This window comes from Varanus komodoensis, unplaced genomic scaffold (assembly GCF_004798865.1).
Source record: "Varanus komodoensis strain SLA01 unplaced genomic scaffold, ASM479886v1 scaffold16, whole genome shotgun sequence".
In the NCBI taxonomy this organism is placed as follows: domain Eukaryota; kingdom Metazoa; phylum Chordata; class Lepidosauria; order Squamata; family Varanidae; genus Varanus; species Varanus komodoensis.
In genome coordinates, this window is record NW_025335468.1 from 21,459,846 (window position 1) to 21,486,699 (window position 26,854).

Genomic DNA, 26,854 nt, shown 5'->3' on the forward strand with positions numbered 1-26,854 from the left:
CACATGCTAGCAAAGTTATGCTCAAAATCCTACAAGCTAGGCTCCAGCATATGTTGGCAATTTGATCTCTAGTTCCTCTGCCTCTTCGAAATCCTGCCTGTACTTCTGGTAGTTCTCGGTCCACATACTGCTGGAGCCTAGCTTGTAGGATTTTGAGCATAACTTTGCTAGCATGTGAAATGAGTGCAATAGTGCAGTAGTTTAAACATTCTTTGGCATTGCCCTTCTTTGGGATTGAAATTTAACTGTCCTTTTCCAATCCTGTGACCACTGTTGAGTTTTCCAAATTTGCTGGCATACTGAGTGTAGCACTTTAACTGCATCGTCTTTTAGGATTTTGAATAGCTTACCTGGAATACTGTCTCCTCCACTAGCTTTGTTGTTGCTCAGACTTCCTAAGGCCCATTTGACTTCACATTCCAGGATGTCTGGCTCGAGGTCAGTGACCACCCCATTGTGGTTATCAGGAATGTTAAGCTTTTTCTTGTATAGTTTTCTGTGTAATCTTGCCACCTCTTCTTAATCTCTTCAGCCTCTGGTAGGTCCCTGCCATTTTGGTCCTTTATCATGCCCATCTTTGTATGAAATGTTTCCTTCATATCTCCAATTTTCTTGAAGAGATCTCTGGTCCTCCCTATTCTATTGTTTTCTATTTCTGTGCACTGTTCATTTAAGAAGGCATTCTTATCTCTTCTAGCTATTCTCTGGAATTCTGCATTCAATTGGGTGTATCTTTCTTTTACTCCCTTGCCTTTCACTTCCCTTCTTTCCTCAGCTATTTGTAAAGCTTCCTCAAACAGCCAGTTTGCTTTCTTGCATTTCTTTTTCTTTGGGATGGTTTTAGATGCTACCTCTTGTACAATGTTGTGAACCTCCGTCCATAGTACTTCATGCACTCTGTCTATCAGATCTAATTCCTTAAATCTATTTGTCACTTCTACTGTATATTCATCAGGGATATGATTTAGGTCATACCTGAGTGGCCTAGTGTTTTACCTACTTTCTTCAACTTAAGCCTAAATTTTGCAACCAGAAGCTCATGATCTGAGCCACAGTCAGCTCCTCTCTAGTTTTTACTGACTGTATAGAGCTTCTCCATCTTTGGCTGAAGAGCACATAGTCAATCTGATTTCTGTGTTGACCGTCTGGTGATGTCCATGTGTAGAGTTGTCTCTTGGGTTGTTGGAAAAGAGTGTTTGCTGTGACCAGTGTGTTCTCTTGATTAAATTCTACCAGCCTGTGCCCTGCTTCATTTTGTACTCCAAGGCCAAACTTGCCTGTTATTCCAGTAATCTTTTGGCTTCCTACTTTAGCATCCCAATCCCCCATGATGATAAGGACATCATTTTTGGGTGTTAATTCTAAAAGGTGTTGTAGACCTTCATAGAACCGGTCAACTTCAGCCTGTTCAGCACCAGTGGTTGGGGCATAGACTTGGACTATTGTGATGTTGAATGGTTTGCCTTGGATTCGAATTGAGATCATTCTGTCATTTTGGAGATTGTATCCCAGTACTGCTTTTCCTACTCTTTTATTGACTATGAAGGCTACTCCATTTCTTCTGAGGGATTCTTGCCTGCAGTAGTATACCTAATGGTCATCTGAATTAAATCCATCCATTCCTGTCCATTTTAGTTCACTGATTCCTAAGATGTCAATGTTCAGTCTTGTCATCTCTTGTTTGCCCACATCCAGCTTGCCTTGATTCATGGATCTTACATTCCAGCTTCCTATGGAGTATAGATCTTTGCAGCATTGGACTCTCCTTTCACCACCAGATACATCAGCAACTGAGTGTTCTTTCGGCTTTGACCCAGTCACTTCATTCTTTCCGGCACTACTAGTACTAGCCCTCTGCTCTTCCCCAGTAGCATATTGGACACCTTCTGACCTGAGGGGCTCATCTTCCAGCGTCATATCTTTTTGCCTTTTGGTACTGTCCATGGGGTTTTCATGGCAAAGATACTGGAGTGGGTTGCCATTTCCTTCTCCAGTGGATCACTTTTTGTCAGAGCTCTCTGCTATGACCTGTCCGTCTTGGGTTACCCTGCACAGCATAGCTCATAGCTTCATTGAGCTACGCAAGCCCCTTCGCCACGACAAGGCAGTGATCCATGAAGGAGTATGTGTGTTGTATCTTGTATTAATAGTTGCATTTCCTGAGTAACTCTGGCATCCATTTTATTCCTACTCTAGTGGTCGTGGATCATACGAAAAGAATATTTCTCTTTAAAGTTTATACTTCCATTAAAAGTTAGCCAGGTGTAATATACCTTATGGTATGGCCCTTGGAGACACTGATACTGATTCCTAGTAGAGGGAGAAAATAATATTTCATTACCGCAATAAGAAAGTAAAATAATTAGAAAATAATAATATAGCTGTTGGGAGGTAGCAAAGGAGGATATTCATGTAGGTATATGGCAGAATAGCCAGCAGATTTTGCTATCTCTGCAATTTCATTCAAGAGAAAGAGAACTTGAAAGCATAGTCAAGTAGTCCATGGTCTAATTTCTGTTAAGAGGTACTATATAATCTTAAAAAGTAGCAATAAGCAATTGTCAAAGAGTTCTTGTTCAACAAATTCAATCCACATTCTGTTTTATTAATAATATCTAGGAATTGACAGGTATTTAAATATAAATAAATTTTTTTATCTATTTAGCTATTGCATCTTAATTCTTGCTGTTTAGTTATTTCACTATTTTTTCAGCAGTCCATCAATATGTTTTTTGGCATTCCCCAAGAACTGTTAATCTGATCTATTGAAATATAACAAGCATACCTGTCACCAACATTTTTGTAATTGTTAGATTTTGTGATCTATATAGTTTACAACTCCATACAACCCAGATTGACATATGCAAGGAATATGTTAACTCTCTCCACATTGTGATAAAGAATAAAATTTGAAATTAAAACAGTGAGCTACATTTTAAAAATGTAGTAATTGTAAAAAAAAAAATCATAATTGTAATAAAAACAGTCATGACTCACTCATCTTCTATATTATCCTGAAGACTGATTTATCAACTTCTGAAGCTGAATCTACCTTGCAGTATTTAGAAGAAGTTTTAGCATCTTTGAAGACAGAAACTTCATTGCAAATCATCTCAGAAAAGATGTCTGCAGCTGTAAACCAGAGAGCAGTGAAAATAATTGCATACAGAAATGGAGCTGGTTACCAAAATGGGCAACTAATAATCACTAGTACGTTCCCTATGGTGAGTAGCAATCATCCAAACAGATAATCATAATGGGATTAAAAATGACAAGCAGGGTGTACTAGTGATACTAGTAATACGAGATCTGAATGATCCAGAATCTCAAGCCTACTTTCCCCTGCTGGGTGAAATTCTGACTTGTATTGTAAATCTGCATGCTTATCCTCTTCTTATATTTTAGCTTTATATTTCAACTTTTTCTTTCTTTTAAAGAACTCAAAGCAGTTTACATCGTTTTCCTCCTCCTGCACTCAGTCTTATCTTCACAACAACAACCCTGTGATGTAGATTGTGCTGAGAGTCTGAAAGTCACCCAGTTGTCTCCATGGCTGAGCAGGGACTAGAACCAAGACTCCCTGAGTCCCTAACCACTACACCACACTGGCTTTCTTGTCTTTATGTGTTGCATCACATCCAAAAACTCAAACTGTGGAGACTGTCAGCTTCCCACTCAGCCATGAAGCTCCTTGACTGACCATGTGCCAGTCATTATCTCTTAGCTGGTAATATCTCATGAGCTGGAAATGATAAAATGGGGAGAGACAAAGAGATACTCTGCCTTAATTTCTTAGAAGGCAGGCAGGATTGAAATGGAATATATAGTTAAAATAAATGAAGTAATCTGAGGATAGCAATAGAATAAAATTGTAACTGAATATTTGAAGTTAGCAAGCTAAATTATATATTATTAACTTCCCCCCTACTTCAGCTGCTTTCTTTATGTACCAGACGACTTGAACTTAACAGGACAGCTTGCAGACTGTACACCAGTGAAGGAACCTTAATCCTTACACTGCAGGATTTAATTTTGTGTGCTGTAAATGATTATTTGAGAAAGCAGGAATTGGGAAAAAGAGATGAACGAGCAACTTCTATTTCCTGCCCTAATGAAAATGCATCTGCATTTCTCATGAAAGGTAAAATACCATCCTCAACAAGTTCCCAATTAAATTTGTACTTAACTAGCATGTAGATTATCTGACTTCACAGAGCTAACCCCTTTTTGTAGTAAAGCTATAGGGAGCCTGTTTGCTGGTATGCTACTGAGAAATATCTTGGAAATCTCTTGGTTTGTTTTCTATTTTCTCAAAGAACAATGAAATCTTGTGGAGGAACGATTAATGCTAGTACATTGTATTTGAACAAATGTTTAATTTTTTGTGTTTTGTTTTAGAAGGATTCTACAAGTTCTAATTATTTTAGTCATTTATATAATATATCTTATCATGAACCATTTAATGGTCCAAAATTACTTTTAACCTGCACACATACATTCTGAAAGCACATGCATTTGGCTTATATTCATGCAGAAGTTACTATTCGGTATGCTACTGACATACTTCAGTACTTTGAGATTGCTTTTCCTGTGTTATCACATGGAAATCACACGTACTTATTTTAGCTAAACAAAGGTGCTAAAGGCCATGAAATGCAAAGAGTGCAGCCCCTGATATATCTACCAAAGCTCAAATGAATACAAGCTGAGTACTGTTTCAAATTCAGAAGAGCAGAGGCTAGCTATAACAGTGTCCCCAGTCAAGTCCAAAACAAACAGAAACACATTGTTGATAAATTCCAGGTTTGCAGTTTCAAGCTGAAATCTCCCTTAGATGCTTTTTGTCAAAGAATTTGACTATAGGTCAGCAGCTGAGTTTCTGGAGAGATTAAGATGCTCTCCTATAGGGCTTTAGTCCATGGCAGTTTACAATAAACCAAGGATGGGGAATGTTCTTGGACTTCAACTCCCATCACCTACAACATTGGCTACACTGACTAGGGATTATGGGTGTTGCAATCCAAGCACAACTCAAGGGTCACACATTGCCCATCCCTGCAACGATCTACTCATCCTTAAGGTGCCACAAGACTCTTTGTTGTAGCTTTTGCTTCAACAGATTAACTAATCCTCTGGAATTTGTTCTAGATAGTAAAGGCGCTATATGCTGGAGTCCCATTTTTCTTGATGAACAGGAAGAAATTACCACTTTGTAGTCATACACTGTAAAAAGAGAATATTTTGCCTGTTAGAGAAATAGTAGATGAATATACTCTTCTTCCGTTCTTTCTTTCTAGTATCAGTATAAACAAATTTCTGGCTTTTCTGGGCTTTATTAAACATAGCTTTCCCATCTAGTGTTATATAGATCTTTTTTTAAGCTCAGTTTTGTTATTTTGGATAGAGCTGTATTTATTCAAAGATGCACATTTGATCATTATCTAGAAGTGAAACAAGGGAACAAGGAGAGTTTTCCCATTCATCTTTTTCATGTTTTTAATACAGCACCAGTTTATATTTGGTCCTCTTTTTTCTTGCCTATATTTCGCTTTTATGTATTTGTTTCCTATGTATTATTTTCTAATCTTTATCAAATGCACTTAGTAAAAAGCACTCATCTTATCTGCTTTATTCCCCCGTTCTTGCCTATTGATTTTCTAAGCAATATGCTAGCCCACAAGAAGTCTCTCATTAAAAGTTTGCTCCTGCTTTCTATTAGACATCCTTCAACTGCTTAGAAAGTTTACAGATCCTTATCCCATCAGTTCAAACATTTAAAGCAAAAGCTGGGAAAGGTTAAAAACCATGCTTAATCATCAGATCTGTAAAGTAAAGCTTGGCAATTGCCCATCATTTCTTCTTCCCAGCAGAAGAAAAGGCCAATACTTCTTTGAAACCTAGCAAATACAGATGATGTCTATTCTATAAATAAACTCTTTATATTTGTTTAATGAAGTCTTTACTTCATAAAGTAAATGTAACCCTCTGATCAGAACACATAGTGGGGAGCAAGGCTAAAGAAAATCAGCAAAAGAATCAGCAAATCTGAATGAGATGTCAGAAAATGATGAAGAAATTGTCTGAGTTGTACACAGGCATACAAAACCTGTAAGATTGCACTTGAGGGCCTCACCTCCATGGCAAAGGGCTTACATTGTGTCACCATGACCCAGTACTGCTCAATTATGAGCAAGTCTTAAATAGTAAATATATGGACATAAGCTAGAACTAGAACATGTTATGATCTGAAAGTGAAAGAAGTTAAGTGTAATATAGCAGTTGAAAGAAGATCTAAAGTTCCATTTTCTATCTTTCTACCAATATAAAGAGGCAGAGGAGGAAATGAAGACAGAGTTTGTATCATCAGTGATTACTCCAAAAAGTCTGAACTTGACTGATGACATTTTGCTCAACATCATTCTTAGAAATCCAGTTGAAGTTTGGGTTTCCTGTGGAGAACCTTTCCTGCCTTTGGATAGTAAGTCATTTCTTCCAAATGGAAGATTTTTTTCCCAACACCTAAACGCAGCATATTATGTTGCTATGATATAAAAGCAGTGTATGTTACTAAGCTATTAATATAGCTTATTCCAAAGCTATGGATTTCCAAATAGCTCTGGGTTCCAAAGAGCTATTTTAGATGTGCTCAAATTTGAGAGTGTGTCCAGTTAAATATTTGTCTTTTTCCTTCTTTGAATGGGACATCTACACAACAAATATATTATTTCCAGATTGCTTTTTCAAGTGCTTTCAGCTTCCAAAGTGGTTGCAATGCAGGCTCTGTACCTCCCCTTCAAGCTACAAAAGTTAAAAATCTCCTTGGGATGCAGAATAAACGATTTTTGCTGAGAAATAATGAACAAGCTATTATTGTCAAAAACACAACTTCAGTCTTCAATCATTTTTAAAATGTATTACTGTCAAACCAATCTTATAAATGTTCTCTTAGAAGCAAGTCCCATGTCGTTCAATAGATCCTACTTCCACATACATGTGAATGGGATTGTAGCATTTGCTTAAGTAGGCAATGTTCAATTTGTAAATTTTGTAGTCTGGTTTTTTTCTCCATTTGCACCTGTTCTAGAGAGATATTCATAATTTTTGCCATATTTTCAGATAGAATTTCTTATGAAGATACTTTTTAATTAAATACTTATAACTGAATCTCTGTGTTAGCAGTATATGGTTGTGGTTGTTGTTTTAAAAATAGAGTGCATTAGGCTAACAATAAACTTTACAAACATATAGGTACAATAATACTGTAGAAGAAATTGTTTGTTTCATTTTTATGCCACCCAATAGCTGAGGCTGTCTGGGCAATTAAGAAAAGTTAAAATTAAACAAAAGTTTAAAAGACACACAAATTATTGTAAAAAACAAAAGCATAATAGCAATTGCTATGTTTCAGTATAGAAGCATAGCAACTGTACAGAATAAAATAGAATATATAAAAACCAATTTCATTCAAGAGTGCCTGGAGCTATACAGCTCAAGCATCTTGCCCAGAAAGGTGATGTTGGCCACAGGCCTATAGTTATTAACATCCTGTGAGTCCAGATTAGGCTTTTTCAGGAGTGACTTAATTACAGGCTCTTTCAGGGATGCTGGCACCATTCCTTCTCTCAAGGAGGTATTTACAGTCTCCTGGATCCAGATAGAAATCCTTTCCTTAATTGCAGTAATAAGCCATGAAGGGCAAGTGTCAAGCACACAAGTGGTGGGTCAGATTTGGCCAAGTAGCTTGTCCATGTCCTCAGGCCACAAATAACTGAAGTTCATCCAATAAAAGTGGACCAGATGGTGCTTTGTATGTCTCTGCTCATGGAACTGCTTTAATTGTGGTGTTCAATTCATGACAAATTGGAGTGACCTTGTCTTCAAAATGCTGTTGCAAATTCATCACAGCAAGCTACCGAGGGTTCCATGATTTCTTTCTCTAACCCAGAATATAATAGGCCACAAACTACTTGGAAAAGCTCTGCTAGACAACACTGAGGAGATGCAATGCTGGTGGAAAAGAACTGCTTCTTTGCCACCCTCATCACCACAGAGTAGGCTGGATCCAGTAGGCTGGATAATGAGCCCTAATCCATGTTCAATCAGATGCAGAAGATCCATCTGCATCTAGCCATCTTCCCTCCTGCTTCATCGCCCTCAACTCTGGTGTATGCCAAGGAGCTGACTGGGCTCTACAAAAGGGAAGAGGGCACTTGGGAGCAATTGTGTCAACTGTCCGAGCATTCCACCGAGTAACCTGGGCTTCAACAGAAGCACCAGCCATATCAACTGGAAACTCCCCCAGAGCCCTCTGGAAACCATCAGGGTGTAGTAGCTTCTGGGAGTGGAGCTTTAAGGCCTCCCACCTTACAGAGGGGAGAGGTAGCCAAAAGTCTCCCTCATAGGAGGTGATCTGACAAGTGGGTTGGTGTTAATTCCCCCACATCCAGATAACTATCCTCCTGCCCAGTCAAGAAAACCAGATCAAGGATGTGTCCTTTTATATGTGTTGGGTCAATAACATATTGAGGCAGCCCCATGGTTGTCATGGCGACCATGAAGTCCTGAGCCTCCCCAGATACAGCAGCCTTGGCACAGCAGCTAAAATCCCCCAGAAACATCCTGCTAGGGATTCTCAACACCAAGTCCAAGGCCACCTCGGCAAGGAAACTGAGGGGCAGCATGGTGAGCAGTACGCTTGCGGAATCCCTAATCTGTGTCAGGCACCTGACACAAGGTACAAACACTCAAGTTCTGTACTTGACTGAACAGAAAGCCTATAGAGGAAGATAGTATTCCTGCAGACCATGGCTACCCCTCTCCTCAGCCCTCTCCTCAGTGCTGGTGTAGCAGGTACTCAGGATGGCACAGCTGATGCCTTTTAATATTATCATTATCATTCATTATCATCACTACAGCCTTGCAAAAAGCGGAGAGACAAGAACGACAAAAGTGGTTGAAGAAAGATAAAATTCTAGCAGATCTAGATGTAATGAAACACAAAATGAGACAACTGCAAGGTCAGTATCACCGTGTGCATGGAATTCATTGGTAGCATAGTATTTCTCCATGATATATTATTACGATAATACAGTAAATTTGGTCATTTAAGATTGGTTCACACTGGATTCTTCTGTTACAGGTGTTACTTAATCCCTCCCACTTCATGTGGCCCTCTGGAGGCTAAAATATGTAAAGGGGCAAGACCGTGACCAGTGATAACATCTCTCCACCATGTGGGGATTTCGCCTTTGTCCATGCCGGGAGATGCATGCAGTTGCCAGGAGGGAGAAAGGGATTTGGCCAGTGCTTGGAGGAGCAGCTGCTACTCTTCCTGGTTTCACACAGCCTACACTGCCCATAGAAATCCATGTTCCTGGCTTCATACAGTACATGCTGTCCCCATAGCTTCAAAACCACTCAACCACACAAAACTACTGCTGCTCTCAAACCTTTTGAGACCTTACTTGCATGCAGCATGCACTGTTCAAAGTCACTCAGCTGGCACAGGGGATAGAAGTAGTTTCTGTCTATGCCAGTTAACTCTCCTGCTGCCCACATCTTCACTATGAACTCCAATCTGATATTGGAGATCCCAGCGGACTTCCTCCAAGACGTGACAGTTCTTCCAGACATAATTCCTCCTGGGTGCAGGGCTTACGGGGCCAAACCCCAAACCCCAAGAATCACATGAGCGACAAATTGATGACTTGCAGGATTTCCTACTCCAGGCCTTCTACCATGTACCTTGTGCAATCAGAGCTTCAAAATGATGTGTTCTTGTTTGCATAGGATAAGAGCATCCAGTACTTCCCGCAAATTTAAGCAAAACTACATGTAACTCTGCCGAGTACAACTTTAAACTACAGCTAACTCTACTGAGCCTCCATGGAAAATGTTTCTGTGGGTTCATATGCATCACTGCTCTAATACCTGCAGGGGACAATACACTGAATTAGAAGAACATGTTTTCCTAAAATACTTACTGTTGTCCGTAATGTTGACAGGGATTATTGTATTTTACATTTTGTTCTTAAAATTGACTGTGATTAATCCTATCCATCCTGTAAACATATTGGCTATAAGGAGAAGGATATAGAGCCAAAAAACAATCTGTTATCATTGCCTTAAAACCTGCAGTTGGTTTTCTATTAGAAACAAAAATTTAAAAAATGATCACCATGTGATAATGGCATCATTAGGTAGAATCAGAGTTTCTTCTACCAATGAAAGGCTTCAGTCAATGACGTGCAGTAGGGACAATTTTCAGCAATTCTTTCTTCCACTCCAGTGCCCTCTGTTCCCCAAAACCTGATCCAGAAGGGTCACTGATCAAAGCCTCCCATTGTCAAAAGAAAAGCATTGGAGTCTGTCTGTTCAGTTTAATGAAACTTCACTAATCTGAAATCTAGTTAGAAAACTAGATCTCAAATGTCATCATAGCAGGAGAGTATTTGAATTATACAGGCAGTCCTCAAGTTATAAACTTCCAAGTTACGAACAACCCATACTTACAGACAAACTGTTATCAAGCATATTAATTTTAAAAAATTACTGAAGAAAATTGTCATCACCATAGAGAGAGGAAGCAAAAGGGCAGAGAGGGAAGTCTCCAAGGCATACCTTCCTGCTCTGCCCATCTACAGAGGGAAATCTCTCTGACATTTCCTTACTGCAAAGAGGATGCACTGGGGAGTTTGGGCAGGGAGGGTGGAGCTAAATATACTCATAGTTTTCCCACTGTCAGGGGGATCCTGTGCCCCTAAACGCCACGAATGTGGAGGGCCAACTCAATGTGATCCAACTTACGTACAAATTCAACTTAAAGACAAATTTCCATTTTCTCAGGAATTGAACTTGTTTGTAACCTGGGGACTGCGTATAAATAACAGACTATGCATTATTTTTTGCAACAAGAATTATATTGTGTGTAGTTTTTTGTCATCACCTTCCCTCCCCCACTACACACTGGAAGAATTTCTTGTTACTCTGCATGTTGGAGGAATTCTCTGTAGCACCGTGCAATGCACCCCATCCCTCCTCACATGCAGAAGTGCTTTCCACTTGTGTATAGGGTGCTTTGGATCCCGGCCAATATATGCAGGTATGACAACATTGGAAATATACATAGCATGTCTTTAATCTTTGTTTTATAGCATTATTAAGACCTCTTCACATCAGACATTATGATTTTTTTTAAAAAAAGTAACTCTCCAGGACATCCTTGTTTTAGGCAGACGCATAACAAAATCTAAAGCGGCTATCCTGGTGCCCACAAAGAGTCCTCTCCAGCCTGTGGTAGTAGAAGGAGGCTGGAATGAAGAAACTCAAGAAGAAATGAAGCTCATGGAAACTATACAACACACTGAGGTATGACAATTTACTTTGTGCTGCATTTGTGTGACAATTTGTTTTGATGATAAATGAAACACATTTTGTCAAAACAAAATTAATATAGTAAACAGATGAGCCAAGACCTTATCCCAATGACAGCTCTTGTTTCCTAAAGAGTTAGGTGAGAGAGGAAGCATCCATATTTTACATTGGAAAGAATAAAGGATAAGAGCAGAACTGCCTTAGACAGAGACATCTACTATTTTACATGACTTTCTTATTCAAACATTTTCCTGACCACGTTTTTCTCCCCTAAAATCTCCAGATGGTTCCTGAGAGAACTTTACAGCCCTCCTGTGGCTGCGGCTGCAGTTTTACCGGCAAAATACTAGAACAGGTTAAATATGAGTTTCTAAAGGGAAACACTGATTCAAACAGCAGTTTGGAATTGGTCTTCAATGTTTAATCACTATTAACAGCTGAACCAAGAGCAACACATTATGTTTCTTAGAAGCATGCTAAAGTACAGAACCATGAAGAAGTCTTAATTATAGCAAATAAAGCATTTTATAGGATGTACTCAAAATAAGTAAGAAATACCTTGAACTATACAGGTACCATTTACAAAGGAAACAGCTTTGGAAACTGTCACTTTCCTTCTGCTCCTACCATTACTATTTAAGATTTTAGCAGAATAAGAACTTGGTTCATAGAAGCACTTAAAAGCATAAACACAGTTTATACACCTGTATGGTACCTTTCTGCATCCCGAGTTTGTTGCTTTTGAGGACATTCTGGAAGGGCAAGAAACAACATCTAAAACCAGCTATACCTGCATCACAAGAGTTTAGTTTCTTTCCTCCACGTGCATCATGTGTGCTTCACAATTCTCCATGGATGCTTCCAGGAAAAGGGTTCCTACTACTGATGGCCAGAAGGCATTATGCTGCTGTTCCATCTTTTATTGAACAGATTTTCTGTGGTAAAAGAGATAGAAGAAGCAGTGAGAAAAACAGAATTACAAGTGGATAATGCGTTCACATCTCCCCCATAACAATCTATGACTGAAGCGGTGCAATTGTACAGTAAAAGCCTTATATGGGGGTATCCTTTGTCTGCTGTGCAAGCTACCAATGCTAATTGGTTTCTGTGGGTAAGAAACACTGCATCAGCACTTAAGCACCCTCCAAAATTAATTCATGCAGACAATGCCCTAAATCAGTCATGCTTGATAAGTGGAACAGATAATCTTGTGTACATTTACAGAATGATATAAGAAACTTCAATTATTCATCAATTGTTCTTTGTTCACTTCTAGTTTTCTTAAGTGCAACATTCTGTATGTCAATAGTCACATAATGACTAATCTCCATGACTTTGGAACAATTGTGTTTCATAACAGATGCATCTTTCCGAGCTTCAAGCATTGCAATTGAAAAGAAGTTCTCAATTTTCTCCTAAACTACTTGCAAAAAGCCAAAGAAATCTCTACAAACAACCCACAACCAAAAGAGTGTGGGCTTATATAAATGGATATACACCTGAGCAGGGAGCTCGTGTCTGGGGGAAAACAATTTCAGAGGTAAAAGAGAAGAAATGCTTCTTTTACATTAGTTCTCTAGTGCTGTTGCATAATTATAGATCACTTCTTGACTTTTAAATATAGACGTTGTTCCTGTAAAAAGGTTCATGTGCAATCCTGTGGCTGCTGGATGCTGTCTAGACAGCCATAGAACAAGTTGACATCCTAGCTCTGACCTCCAAAATGTGTTATCAGCTAGGAACTGGGACTCCAATCTTGCTGTGACCTCTCTCCATCCTTGCAGTTGGCTGTGACTCTGAAGTTGCAAATATGACTCTGAAGCTGGTCCTAGGAAAGTTTTCTGATGGATGGGGAAGGGAGGAGTGAGGTTCCACCAGGATATCAGGAATCCCAGAAGTGTCTTAGTCACTGCATCTTGTGATCATGGGTAAAAGATATAAATGGTCAAAATTACCCATCTATGAGTGCAGAGGGTTATGGGAAGCCAGATTGATGGTACACGCCCATATCTAAATATCGGAACATTTATACATGTGAAGTATCATGTAAGCGAAACATCTGTTAATTAGTTATCATAGTTATGTAGTTCAAGTTAACTTGAACTAGTTCCCAGATAATTCTTGGTCTTTTGACTAAAGCCATGCTCTGTTAAAGTGCATAAATTCATTTACAATTTCTTCCAGAAAAATTGATCCCATTTACTTCACATGCTCATGGCATTTACAAGAAAAATGTAAAAACCCAACCCTTGATTGGTCTTTAATCAAGCCAGTTGTGTGAAAAAAGGGTGGTTAAAGGAAATTTGGGAGTAACTGATTTGATTTTGGTTTTGAAGACCTACAGAATTCTTCTCCCTTGCATTATAAATACCATGGCATAAATGCGAGCCAGTTCCTCTGATATATCACATCAAAGACCTGGAGAACCTATTACTACCATCTTGCTAGCTGTACTATAATTCCCTTATGGGCACCAATGTACATTATTTATAATAAGTCTTTTCTATCATCTTTAGTGCAGTAAGGTTTCACATAGCAATACCTGAACAAGAAACTATGGGAAATAAAGATTAAAATATGGTGTGTTTGAAGAAACTTCACAAGCATCTCTCTTCGATTTCTATTCCAACATAATCTTGAGAAGCTAGGTTAGGAAAGGAGAGTAGAATTTCCTGCTCTTTGTGTACAGCTTTTTGCTTATCCTGTCCTATGATTCTGTACATGTGTGTGTAAATTCTAGTATCTAGAAAAGCTGGATTCTATTACTTATATAAATTATGTATGTTATATAATGTATGTATAAATTATACATATTTTATTTTTAATTATGGAATTTATGAAAAGATGTTTATAAATTTACTTATTTTGAATAATTCTATCCAGACTACTGGAACAATTCTTTGTTGCCCCCTTTCTGGCTCCTAAATTTCACTAGGCATTGCACCTTCCCACCCCACCCCATTTTCAAGTATATCTCTTCCAATCCAGAAGCCTAGGAACATTTTTCCAAGCAACAACTGAGTTTTTGTTCCTTGTATTCTGTCCCCAGAACATAGTAAAAGTCTCAAATAAAAGTGGCTTCCATAATTTCAGTAACAAACAAGATTGTTCCTTGTTTGTTCCTGCCTGCAGGCTTATGATCCCAAAGAAACTAAAAAAAAAAAAAAAGGGGAAACAAGCACCAAGCTTTAAAGTAACAAATTAATAAATATTAAAGTATTTATATTCATACTAAATGTATATCTTTTCTTTCTACCGATTGCCCAAGGTGGCTAACAACAATTAAATCCAACCAATAAAATGCAATCATAAACCCTCCCCCAGTACAGGATAATAAAAACTGAGACATATACAGTCAGATAAAACTGTAATGATCTGATAAAACAAATGCCAGCCTAAAGGAAAAGATTTTTGTCCTGTTGTGAAAAGAGAGGGAGTCAAGCAAACCTTCCAAGGAAATACATTTCACAGTGTAGCCTATACTGTTTAATTCTAGCATGCTCTCTGAACAAAACTAGTTACCACTCGCCAGTATCCTTCTGGGCACAATTACAAGTGCCTGTCATTATTTATAAAGCCTTCAATGGCTTGGGCTCAAAGTACCTTAAGAACCACTTTCTCTCATATTAACGTGCCCACACCCTAGCATCTTATAAAAAAGCCCCTGTCTGAATCCCAGCATGGGTCAGTCTAAGGTTAGTGAAGATGTCTAAGAGGCTCTAGTTATCCTTCTGCTGTGGAATTCTCTCCTGAGAGAGGCTTGTTTGGCCGTGTCTTTTTCATTCTTCCATCAGGTGAAAACAACTTTATCTGGACTTTCCATTCATTTTTGATATTTTATGCTGATTCTGTTTGGTCTACTAAAAGGTTTCTGTAATTTGGCTTTGGCTTTAATTATTTAACTGTTGATTGTGTTCTGAATGGTGTTAGCCACCTTGAGTGCCACTTTGGTAAGTGGAAATATAGAAAATATAGAATATATGGGCTGCAGCGCTTCACGGTCTCAGGAAGAGGCAGTGGTGGAGATTGGAACTGGGACCTTGTCAATCAGGAGTGGTCCTCCAACTGTTTATTTATTTATTTAGAAAATTTCTATGCCGCCCCATTCGCTGAAGCCTCAAGGCGGCTCACAAAACATTAAACATGTTTTGGTGTATAGCTCCCATCAGCCTAGCCAGTGTTGAGGGATCATGAAAGTTGTTGGCCAAAATACCTGGAGGAACATAAGTTGCCCATTTCTGTTCTAAAGGAAAGCAGGAGTGCTTTCATCTACTTCTGAACAAAGACTCTGCTGCCACTTTCCTGAAATTAAATAACTCAGGGTCTGGCCAGGACCTGGATGGTAGACCACCTGGGAATCCTCCGAGTTTCAACATGGAAGGAAAAAGGCACATAAATTTACTAAATGAATAAATGCTGTGTAAGGTAGGCTTTAAAGTGGTTTACTCTCAACTCCCTCCTCCCCACTGCCATGACTTAGAGGTATACAAGGCAATAAATTCGAGACATTCAGTGCCTTTTAAAATATCTGTCCATACTCTGCAGTTGATCTGTTCTACTAGCTCCATATTGTGAGGTCCCAGTCAGATCCATGTTTATCCTCAAATAAAGGTGTATGTGAGAGGGAAATTGATGACTGAGCCTGATTCATTGACTATGTGCAATCCTTGAAATTAGCTGTAGTAGGCATGTGTACTGTTGTGATTGGTGGACTGAACTCAGAAACCAACATGGACCACTGTTTGCTATGTTTCAGCTACTTGACAGCTGTACAACACAACTAAAAATGCCACAACCTGCAAGGACACTGTACACACCTGATGGTGAGCCACTGCAATCGTGGGATGAAATAGAAAGAGACATGATTGTTTGTGTTACCACAGGACATCCCTTTATGAGCAGAAAAGGTAGTCTATGGCAGTTTCAGAACCATCGTTTTACAGCTCTTGACAAATGTGCCAAATACTTACATTGCACAGAATTATTTAGAGGTGGATGAGACATTGTTCATGAGGCTATCCCCCTGTGCCTGAACACAACCATGGCTGAAGCCTGTTTGGCTTTTGAAAGTCTAGGTGGCAACTGTGGTTTGGTGTGATGACTAACTTGCTCTAGGGGAGGTTTGAAATTGACCTGATGAAAAAGAATTATTTTTAAATCATTCTGAAAGTATTCTGAAATTGAACATTTCATTTCTGTTGTATGTCACTCCATTTTAGTGTGGCTTTTATGTGGAATGATGTGTTTATAAATTATTATTAATATGTGCAAATTCTTTAAAAAATCGCAAGCATCAACATTACAGTTTTTTAAAAAACTCAACCTTAAATACTATTACTGAAAATATACAAAAACAAAGTACAGCAGGACTCCTATATCCACTGACTTGGTTACCACATTTTCAGTTAGCCACACTTGGCCTTGGCCTAAAGAGAAGTTGTAAAGTGCCAAAAGAAAAAGTCTTAAAGTGCTGGGGTAAAATGAATAAATTGAGAAAAAGAAATGTATATATTTGAGTTTATTTTGTGGCCCGCCACTCACTGCCTGCTTGCAATTGTATATGTATTGCATAGTGCTTGCTATTAGCTGCAGTTTCAGGCATCTTCTGGGGGGGGCTTGGAACCGATTTGTGCAGATGGAGGTCCTGTCATACATAAAAAAAAGAAAATCTGGAATGGTCTGATAGCTGTGTTCAGAGTGGTACTTCTTTGTTATCAGCCAAAGTCCAGAAGAAGCATACGTTCAAATTTTTAAAAGTTGTATTCAGTTGAAATTAAGCCTCTGATGTATGATGTTGTTGGTATTGAATTCCAAGTTTCAGTGCAGTCCAGGAGTCCCCACTTAAGAAATAATCCAAGTTCAACACTAGATTTAATATCAGACAGGAATCAACCATCAGTAGGAGAACACTGACATCCATATATGCCATTAATTTGGCCATATAACAATGGACTTGTAACTTGTTGTATTAACCACTTAAATTCTATTTTTGCAAGTTGTATGAAATTGTTTTCATAAATTATTTTCATTACTGAAGTTTAAAACTGTTGTTTCAGCCATGAAGCATGAACTGGAAGTTAGAGCTCTTTATGCCAGAATTCGGAAGCAGCAGGGTCCAGATTCTACCAACATTAGTGTCTCACCATTGGAAAAAAATACACAGAAGGTTGTATCATAAAAATGTAGCATAATAGTACAACATACTATATATAATTGACTATAAGTTATATGTTATTACTGTTATATTTTATGAGGTTAAAAAGGGCTGGACAGCTCATGTCAGAAGCCAGACTTTCTAGCTACCATTTAAGAAAACAAGGTTTAAAAAAACAACAACTCCAAAAACAAACTCCATTCAGCATAAAATTAATTCTTCAACATTTCTTGTGATACCCTTGGTAACAACTGACATGCTAGCAATAAGCATCTGGGAAAGGTTTTGGATAACATTAGGTGGGGTCTTTCTGTATCCAGGCTTCTTTACAAGCTCATAATATCAGAATACAGGCTTTAGATACTTTAATAAATGGAATAATTTCCATGGGATCATTTTGTAAGGCTTACTTTGGATTCTATAATTTTATTGGGTTAGACTGCCCATGTATACATTGGTAGGCTCCAGGCAAAAGACCCCTAACAGAGCTCCTTATTCAGTACATAATTACCTCTGTATTCATGCATCTCATGCCATATTGCCATTACGTAAACATTAGATACACTATCTTTCCAGCTACTCCTGTACTTATTGTATATGCTGAGTATTTTCAAATGTTTCCCATTTGTGTCCAATATTTGCCTACATACCACTGAAATTACTCTGTTGAACCTAAAGCTCAGTTGGTTTAATCACATATATGGGGTAAGCAAATTCAGAAGGGGAAGAAAGGTCTGTTTATATTGAATATTGCACTGATTCTCCAACTAACTTTGTCATAGTTAGCAGTTACTACAGGGAACTCTGTGTTGAACCTAATTAAAGGTATCCCTTGTGTCATTTGTAGTATGAGGGGAATCTCATTGGAAGTTATTTATACTTAGTTTTATATATATAGTTATATATAACTCAATTTATAAAGTAATCTTAAATATTTTAAAATAATTGGTTAGAAAGTGTAGCTTTGGTCAATGAAATGGAATCAAGGGAGAAGAACCATTTAAAGTTAATTGTTGCAGAATTGTTGAAGCCACTAGAGAAGGCATTTATTTCAGCAACTAAGAATTTTTTTTTTCTTTTAAGGAAAAGTGATTATACAAAGCTAGAATATTTGGACAAATTTCTGTGCCCATTTCATTTTGTCTAAAGCTATTTGTCTGTACTAAAAAAAATCTCCTTAAGAAATTTGCTATTAGTAATCTGTAGCTAGCTGAAAAATTATTAACAGATATTTATCCATCTCCTTCCTGATGGTATACCCTTAAACAAAGAGCTAAACAATCTTCTCTATAACTGCATTCACACTCAGTGTATAAAATGAAAACTAGTTGTTGGATAACTTGAGTAGACCTGTACTTCAGGTTATACTACCCTGAAGTATGGCAAACCCTACAAAGTATGTCAAACCTGTTTTTCCATATGCTGAATTATTATTTCATTTCTATACCTCCCAGAAGCTGATATATGAATTTCATAATTTGAACATGTGGGTAAGGGCAGTTCAGCTTTTAGAATTTTGCAACTATAGGAATTTTCAGTATTCTGTATATGACAAATGTATCGTACAGTATGGTAAAACACACTGTTGACCAAGTCACACAAGTATTTTTAAATGTAGTAAGTTGGTGAAGCCTTGTGTATGGCTGACTCTCTGAATGTTTTGATATATGTTGATCTTTTAACTCATTATCCCTTGGAAAATCTTCAAAATGTAGATTGGATCACAGCAGGAAAGGGATGAGCATAATGTGGCAGAGATTTATTAAAGTATGTATATCACCACTGTAACAAAATGGTTCCATGCCTCATGCCTAATACATCAGTTCAGAGATTGTTTTGAAATTCAAGATCTCATAGATCCATTGGTGAGCTTGATCATTTGGGTTTACTGAATTCACACAATATATTTCCCCATGCACATAGGACCTGAAATCAATTCTCTATCTTCAGAAAGGTAGCAAAGTCACTGAGCAAGTTACCTCCTTAGTAAATTGACCTCACTTACTCTTACTAATATCTAACATTTTTAAAAGAATGATTCTCTCCCTGAAATAGGTTATATGGACTGCAGGATTGCATGATGAGAACTGAATCCAATTCAGTTGTCTAAACTACTTGGTTATGTCAAATGTCTTGCAGCCTCCCAAAATTTTAATAAAGTTAGTAATTTCCAGTGATTTCACCTGTATTGATTTGAATCGGCTCTGTGGGGGAAATGAATTGGATTTCTTTTCTTTTTTTTCTAATATCAGCAGGAATCCATTTTATCATTAAGTTGAAGTGCCACCAAATATATAAGATCCTGACAGCTTTCTCTGAGAAAAGTAATTCTTGCTGCTATGGAAACATTAAGGTGATGCAAATGTAAATCAGCAGTGACAGACCAGTGACCATACTGTGTACAGAATGTCCTCAGGAGAACTCCACAAGTCTCTATGTCTCACAGAGGGCTTTTCCTTAAACAGTTTCCCTATACATTATTAAAGTGCTGATGTAGGAGCCCAAGAGATTTTTCCTTGCAAGGCATATTTATACCTTATTTTCCTTTCTTTTTCATCATCTACCTTGCTGTTAGCCATCTTTTTATTAAAAATTGACCATGTTAGGATCTAATCTCAGCACCCATTTTACAATTCATCAAAAGATAGAAACAGAGTCAGAAGGGGCCTCCCGGGCCATCTAGTCTGACTCCCAACTCCAGCCGACTCCACTCATGACATGCCTACTATGTGCATACCCAGCCTATCCTTGAGCACCCTCACCAATGGGGCTTCAACTACCTCCCCATGGAAGCCCATTCCATATGCTTGGGGTCCTAACTGTCAGGAAGTACTTCCTGTTATCCAAATTGAACCTTTGTTCCCTGAGCTTTGTTCCATCAGAACAAGTCCTGCCCTCTTCCCCAGGGGAGAACAGGTCTCTACCCACCTCCATGTGACACCGCCTCACATACCGATATGTCACCAACAGATCCCCTTGGGAGTCTCCTATTCTCCGGGTTGGAAAGACCCAGTTCCTTCAGTCTTGCCTCATACAGCTTTTCCTGCAATCCGTCCACCATCCTTGTGGCCCTACACTGCACCAATTCAAACCTGGCTATATTCTTCCTGTAATGTGGAACCCAGAACTGAACACAATACTCCAGTTCTGGGCACAACAGAGTCATATAGATTGGTAGGAATACCTCTCTTGATCTAGAAGCCACACTTCTGACTATGCAACCAAGGGTGGTGCTCGCCCTCTTGACCGCTGAGTCACACTGCTGACTCATGTTTAGCCTGCAGTCAACTAGCACCCCAAGATCATTTTCACGAGTGCTGTTCTCCAACCACTTGTCCCCTAATCTGTACTTATGACACCCATTCCTATGCCCCAAGTGCAAGACCCTGCACTTATCACACTGAATGCCATCCTGTTGTCCCCTGCCCAGTTCCACAGTCTGTCCAGATCCTTCTGGTTTTGTGGTACCTGCTCCTCATTTGTTGCCACTGCCCCCATTTTAGTATCGTCTGCTAATATGATCAGCAGACTGGTCACCCCCTCCTCCAGGTCATTAATGAAAAGAATGAACAGGATTGATCCCAGGACAGAGCCCTGGGCAACCCCAGTCATCACTGGCCGCCATCCCAGTGATACCCCACTAATAGTCATCCTCTGCTTTCAGTTTGTCACCCATGCCCTAATCCATCAGATATTGCATTGGTCTATCCCAAAACTCCTTAATTTCTCAACCAGGATATCATGCAGCACTTTGTCACAGAGGCCTTGCTGAAATCCAGGTAACCACATCTTCAACATCCCCTCTGTCTAACCACCTCGAAACCTCACAGGATTCCACAAGGTTCGTCTGGCAGGCCCTGTTTCTGCAGAAGCCATGTTGAGTGGCTAACAACCTCCCTTACCCTAGCTAGTGTTACTAGATCTCTTGCTATTATGAGCCTTTCCACTGTCTTTTCTAGAATGGACGTAAACCTAACTGATCTGTAATTCCCCATGTCCCCTCTACTACCCTTTTTGAAAATTTGGACCACTGATGCCACCCTCCTTAAATTCTAGCTGAAATTCTTAGGTATATTTCATCTTTCCAACCCCATCAAAGGAAAACTTGTGCTAGGCTAACACCTTTGTCAATTAAGCTACTTTGGAATCTGTAAATTAAACGGATCATAAGAGAATAGGTGCATGTGACTGAAGTCTTGACATCTTGATTCCTATAAAGAAATGTCAAAATGCAACAATATTCACAATGTCTATATCTATGTATCTATACACACACAGGTCAACAGGAATAGCTCTCTTCTGGCTCTGACATGCAGAACTCCTCAACAGTCCAGCAACCAGGTAAGTGCTACCCTGAAGTTAAAAAGTAGTCATTTTATTCAGGTTCAGACATGGCTACATTACAGAGTTAACTGACAGGGATGAGAAAATTCTGCCAACTCACACTTTCTATGCCCTGATGGACTCACAGACACAGGTTGGAAGATGGTAGTTTTCTGTTTTTTCCAAAGAAAATTTTAATGTTTACAGTTCCATCTATGTTACCCAGGGATTCTATTAAACTCTTGAACCAAATTCTGTGGGTAGTTTTGGGGTAGCTGAGGGAGAACAAGTTGTCATTTAACCCAGACAACATAGAGATATGTATAGGAAAAACTGCTACTCTTGATGGAGTTTTATAATAGTTCTTACATGGGAACATTCTCCTGTATGTTCAAATGCAGTCTGAAAGATTTCCTAAACTGCACTGAGGAAGCTCATGGGGCCGTTGTGCCCAAGAGTGCACCTCATTCTATTAGTTTACAACCTCAGCACTGAAGTTTTTTTCATATGTTTCTGGCAATCTCGCAAAGTGTTCAGGCTTTATATTCTGTTTGTACACTTGATAAGCAAGCCCAGTTTGCAGCTGCATGTTACCTATCAGGTATTATTAAATAATGAATATACTGCATTTCATAAGAACATAAAGATCCATGATGGATCAAATGAAAGCCCCTCTAGCAAAGCTTTCTGTTAGTGGCCAGCAAACAGTTCCAGGTCAGAAAACAGGGCAGGAAGGTAAATGCCTTTTCTTATTTTGTCTGTGATTTGTATGCAGAGTCTTTTTAATTATCATAGCTAGTCCTTCTCCATGAATGGGCCTAATTCCCTTTTGTAACAGAGTCCATACAGTCATCATCCCTGTATAATGGGCTGAGTAATCCTGTGGCCCCTAGGCAGGTTCCAGAATTGTTTGGATTCTTGGCTCTGAGGTCAGGGAATCTCTCCAGTCATAGAACTGGGGATCAGTGCTCTAGTCTTCACCCCACACCCCCGTGCAGCCAGCACAGAAAGAACTGCCCCGGCTGCTTCTCTGCAGTTTCAGAAATGAACACAGAGAAGGGGTTCAATGGGCTTTCCAAGTGGGCTTTATCAGGAGGACGACAGACGGGTGCCACCAATGAGCAACTGCCAGGGTTATTCTGGCAGTTCCTCAGCCTCTTCACTCCCCCTCCAAAGCACCAGAGTTAGACACCTGAAATTGTCTGTCCAGCTGTTCTGCACAGCAGGAGGAGCATGGAGATCTTCACCTCCATCTTCCTCGAACTCTGGACACTGGATGCCTTACAATTCTCTGTGCTCCAAGAATTACAGGCATCTCCATAGCAATGCACCCTAAAAGATTTAAATTATGGTGTAATTTTGTTACAAGAGAAATCAGATACTAATATCAGATGCAGATGTGTAAGGCCAAATATTAACTTTGTGATACTTGAAAAAAATTAACAGCCAAGCTTGCAGAGAAGACTTCTGAGGAGACAGTTGGAGCAAATTTCAGCTCTGCATTCTCTGTTACAGGTAACTACCATGTCAGATCCAAGACCCATATCACCTTCATGTTGGAAAGGAAATGAAGATGTCTACGGTTGCACTAAATCTTGATCAGAATGGACCTTAATGAGCACCTTAACTATGTAACCGTTCAAAAGTGTGTCAATACCATAATACTATTGTGTACATTGGATAGAGACAGCCATTAGTAAAATTAGTCTTTGGGATTAATTGCACAGAGTTAGCTATTAAGGTTAAAAATATTGTTCCAGTGGTTAAGCTTCTGGTTTTAATTGCTCAGCCTTCAATCTGTGATACTATCTTATAACTTTAAAGGTTATGCATACTTTATAGATTTAGTAGTACATTAACAAAGCTCGCTCGCTCTCTCTCTCTCTGCGCGCGCGTGTATGTGAGAGAGAGAGAGAGCTGTCCTGTGCTTTTTCAACTTTCAAGTTCTATTTTCAATGAATTTTAAATTAATAAATTAACAGTTTTCTCCAAAAATTCAGTAGTTGGGACATAACATCTTTGCTACTTGGACTACATTGTACTTCTCCAAGAACTTTACAAATAATAAACAGGGGGCAAAAATAGAATAATAAACCTCTAGGGCACTATTTGTCAGCATTTGCACTTTTTGAACTCTCAAGTGATTAAGCTGCTTGGAAATACACCTGCTTTTTTAAGATGCCTCCCTGCCATTCTACTATGTGCTGAGTGGCATAATTCTATTAGTCTGTCCCAGTGACTTGACACATTCTGGTACTTAACCCATAATGTTATTTCTGATCATCCAGCCATGATAGGGTTCAGATTTCCTGATGGACCAAAGAAAAAAAGTAATAAAGCACAGTTCTTGCTGTGTCGTGTGAACCACCCCTGTTCTCCAGAGTGGATTCTGAGGGCCCTTAGGCTGCTCCATCAGCAGAATGACAACGTTCGATTTGACCCATCCTTTCTTCTCTGCTCATATGTAGTCATTTGGGAGGGAGAATAATGGGATGAGTCCTGTAACGATATACAAATGGTGACATGTGAATTGGCTCTAACCATGCAAAAATGCTGATACAGGTAGAATATTGGCTGTTGATGGATAACAGGCAATGGTGCACCAATGAACAGCTTTGGTGTGCCTCTCTGGTTATATTTAATCTTTTTTATGATTCACAGGAACCTAGGGATGGACTATCCCAACTGATCTGAAAGAAAACTGAAGCCACTGGCCTGTACATGAAGCCTGGGCTCCATTGGTGGAAGGGGCTGCAGGACCTTCTCTGAGTGTCTTTCTGTGCTGACCGGATCCTAATGATGGATCTATAATTATATAAATGTCAGACAGAAATGCTGGGAGAATCCTTTCATGGTGGGAATTCGCTTTCACAATCTTAAAGTAATCCTTTGAAATGAAGTGAGCATTTAGCTTTACTTGAGAAAGAAGTGAGTCTCATCTAACAGAAGTAGTAGTTTTTATGGCCTGTCCTTACTGAGTTTCAGTGGGGAGGGAGGTAGATCGGCACATGAAGCAACAGCTTGAACACAAGCTTTGAATGCTCCCATGCCTGTAAACTCAACTCAGGATCTTTGGACATTATGGTATTTCAAGTGCCCAGAACATGAAAACCTCATATAGCCAGCATGGTGTGAAATCTCTTTTTGTCTCCTAGATGATTCCTAAAGAGTGATAGGAAAGGACTAGCCCAGCATTTGGCACCTTACAGATATGTGTATTCCCATCTGCCCCAGCAGCATGGTTAGAAATTCTGTGACTTGTATATCTAGAGGGTGCCACCTTAGGGAAGACAGGACTAGTCTGTCATAGGCCACGGCTGGTGGACTCTAGGCTCTGGTCCATGCTGAAGAATGTACTGGAGAATGCTAGAACTTAGATGCCTGGACTTATGATATAGACTAAATTATATTCTTGGGGGGGGGGTCTTCCTTCCTCAAACACTGTTCGAGGGAAGGGAGCCCTCTGGACAGTTTGGTATCCAGGTGCATGCCCCCTCTGTCCATGAGTACCATTTTTATTCAGAATTTAGGAGTAACTCTACCTGGACCAGAGGACTGCCATCCCCTTAATATTATTATGTATTGCATTTATACCCTGGCTTTTTTTAATTAGATAGAACCCAGGGAAGTTTACAAGGTTCTCCTTCTCTCCATTTTATGCTCATGGCAGCAACTCTATAATGTAGGTTAGGCTGACAGGCTGAGAGTCTGTGATTGGCCCAAAGTCCCACAGTGAGTTTCATGGCTCAGCGAAGACTAAAACGCGGATCTCCCACGTACCAGTCCAACACTCCAACCACTACACGACACTGGCTCCCATTTAATACACTCAGAGAAGCTATCTGCTTCTACCAAATTCCCAAACAGTCAGTCCAAAATTGTACCATGAGAAGAAAATATTTCCCATTTTGTCAAATTGTTTCCTAACCTGAAAATTAAAGCAAACTGGCTCGCAGTTCTTACTTTCTCCACATGCACTGGACTTTTGCTAACTTGTAGTATCTTCTTCGTTAAGACATGAGACCAATAACATTCTTATTCACAAGGTCCTGGCTTAACTTTGCTTTTACAGTAATGTCTCAAAAGAACTGTAAGCACTTAATATAAACCATTTAGGAACAGGGTGTGAGGGCAGTCAGCTTGCAGGCTGTTCCAGGCCATATATTTGGCTCATTACCTAATTTCCAATTTTACAGTCAGTATATAAAAATAGCTACCTATTTTTATTCTTCCATGAATTTCTATTTCTTGTAGTGAGACACTGATGAATGTCAAAATGTCAAAAGGGGGAAATTTAAAATATTTAAGTCCTGCAATTAAGCTGTTTAATAGTCAACAACATTTTGAGAGATGCAGCTGTTGAATTATCACAGAAAGCAGCAATACTTCCATTTAATGCTATTGACTAGACAGTCTCTTACATCCATGCATTTCACCAGAATAAAGGGAGAATCTGTCCCAAATAGTCCATTTCATTTATGTTTACCTCTCTTTCACACTGCTGGAGTGACCAACAAGCTGATACCTGTTTTTCTTTTTGTACTTTTGAAGAGCAACATAACACTTCCCAGTTTGTTACACCACATCATTAAGGATCACTAAACTTTTTTTTCTGCTGTCCTTGTCTCTTTATATATGTCTGTCTCTTCTTGCTAACAGTAAAGACCAATATTAATGGAAAACCCATTAAAAAAACTATTATCCTATGAAGAAAAAGTGAATGCACTCAAGCGTAAAAGGAAGACTTATCGATCAATTTCCAGCCAAACCTAGCTTGTCTGATACTTTGCAACAGTGGAATGTGTTTTTATTGCATGGCCAGGTAGTTCAGATTTCCGGTCATTTTAGTAAGGACCCATTTTATAACATGGATAAAATTTTATCACAGAGCAATGAAAAGAAAATTAGGCTTCATAACTCACACTGAACCTTGAAGTTACTGCTTCTATAAATTTTTAAAACATTATCAAACTTAATGCACCTGTACTGACAAATTAGTGTTTG

At 39.0% G+C, this 26,854-nt stretch overlaps 1 protein-coding gene across 1 annotated transcript in view; it reads left to right on the forward strand.

Annotated features, from left to right (window-relative positions):
* The window catches only part of DCDC1 (doublecortin domain containing 1), a 322,276-nt gene extending 304,725 nt beyond the window's left edge, over positions 1–17,551 (forward strand). Inside the window, exons 28-35 of the mRNA XM_044426107.1 lie at positions 3,021–3,224; positions 3,934–4,141; positions 6,329–6,478; positions 8,916–9,017; positions 11,231–11,367; positions 12,734–12,913; positions 16,130–16,280; positions 17,430–17,551. Of these exons, the coding sequence (XP_044282042.1) occupies positions 3,021–3,224; positions 3,934–4,141; positions 6,329–6,478; positions 8,916–9,017; positions 11,231–11,367; positions 12,734–12,913; positions 16,130–16,280; positions 17,430–17,551 (1,254 nt within the window). The remainder of the gene's footprint in view (positions 1–3,020; positions 3,225–3,933; positions 4,142–6,328; positions 6,479–8,915; positions 9,018–11,230; positions 11,368–12,733; positions 12,914–16,129; positions 16,281–17,429) is intronic.
* The last annotated feature ends 9,303 nt before the right edge of the window (positions 17,552–26,854 follow it).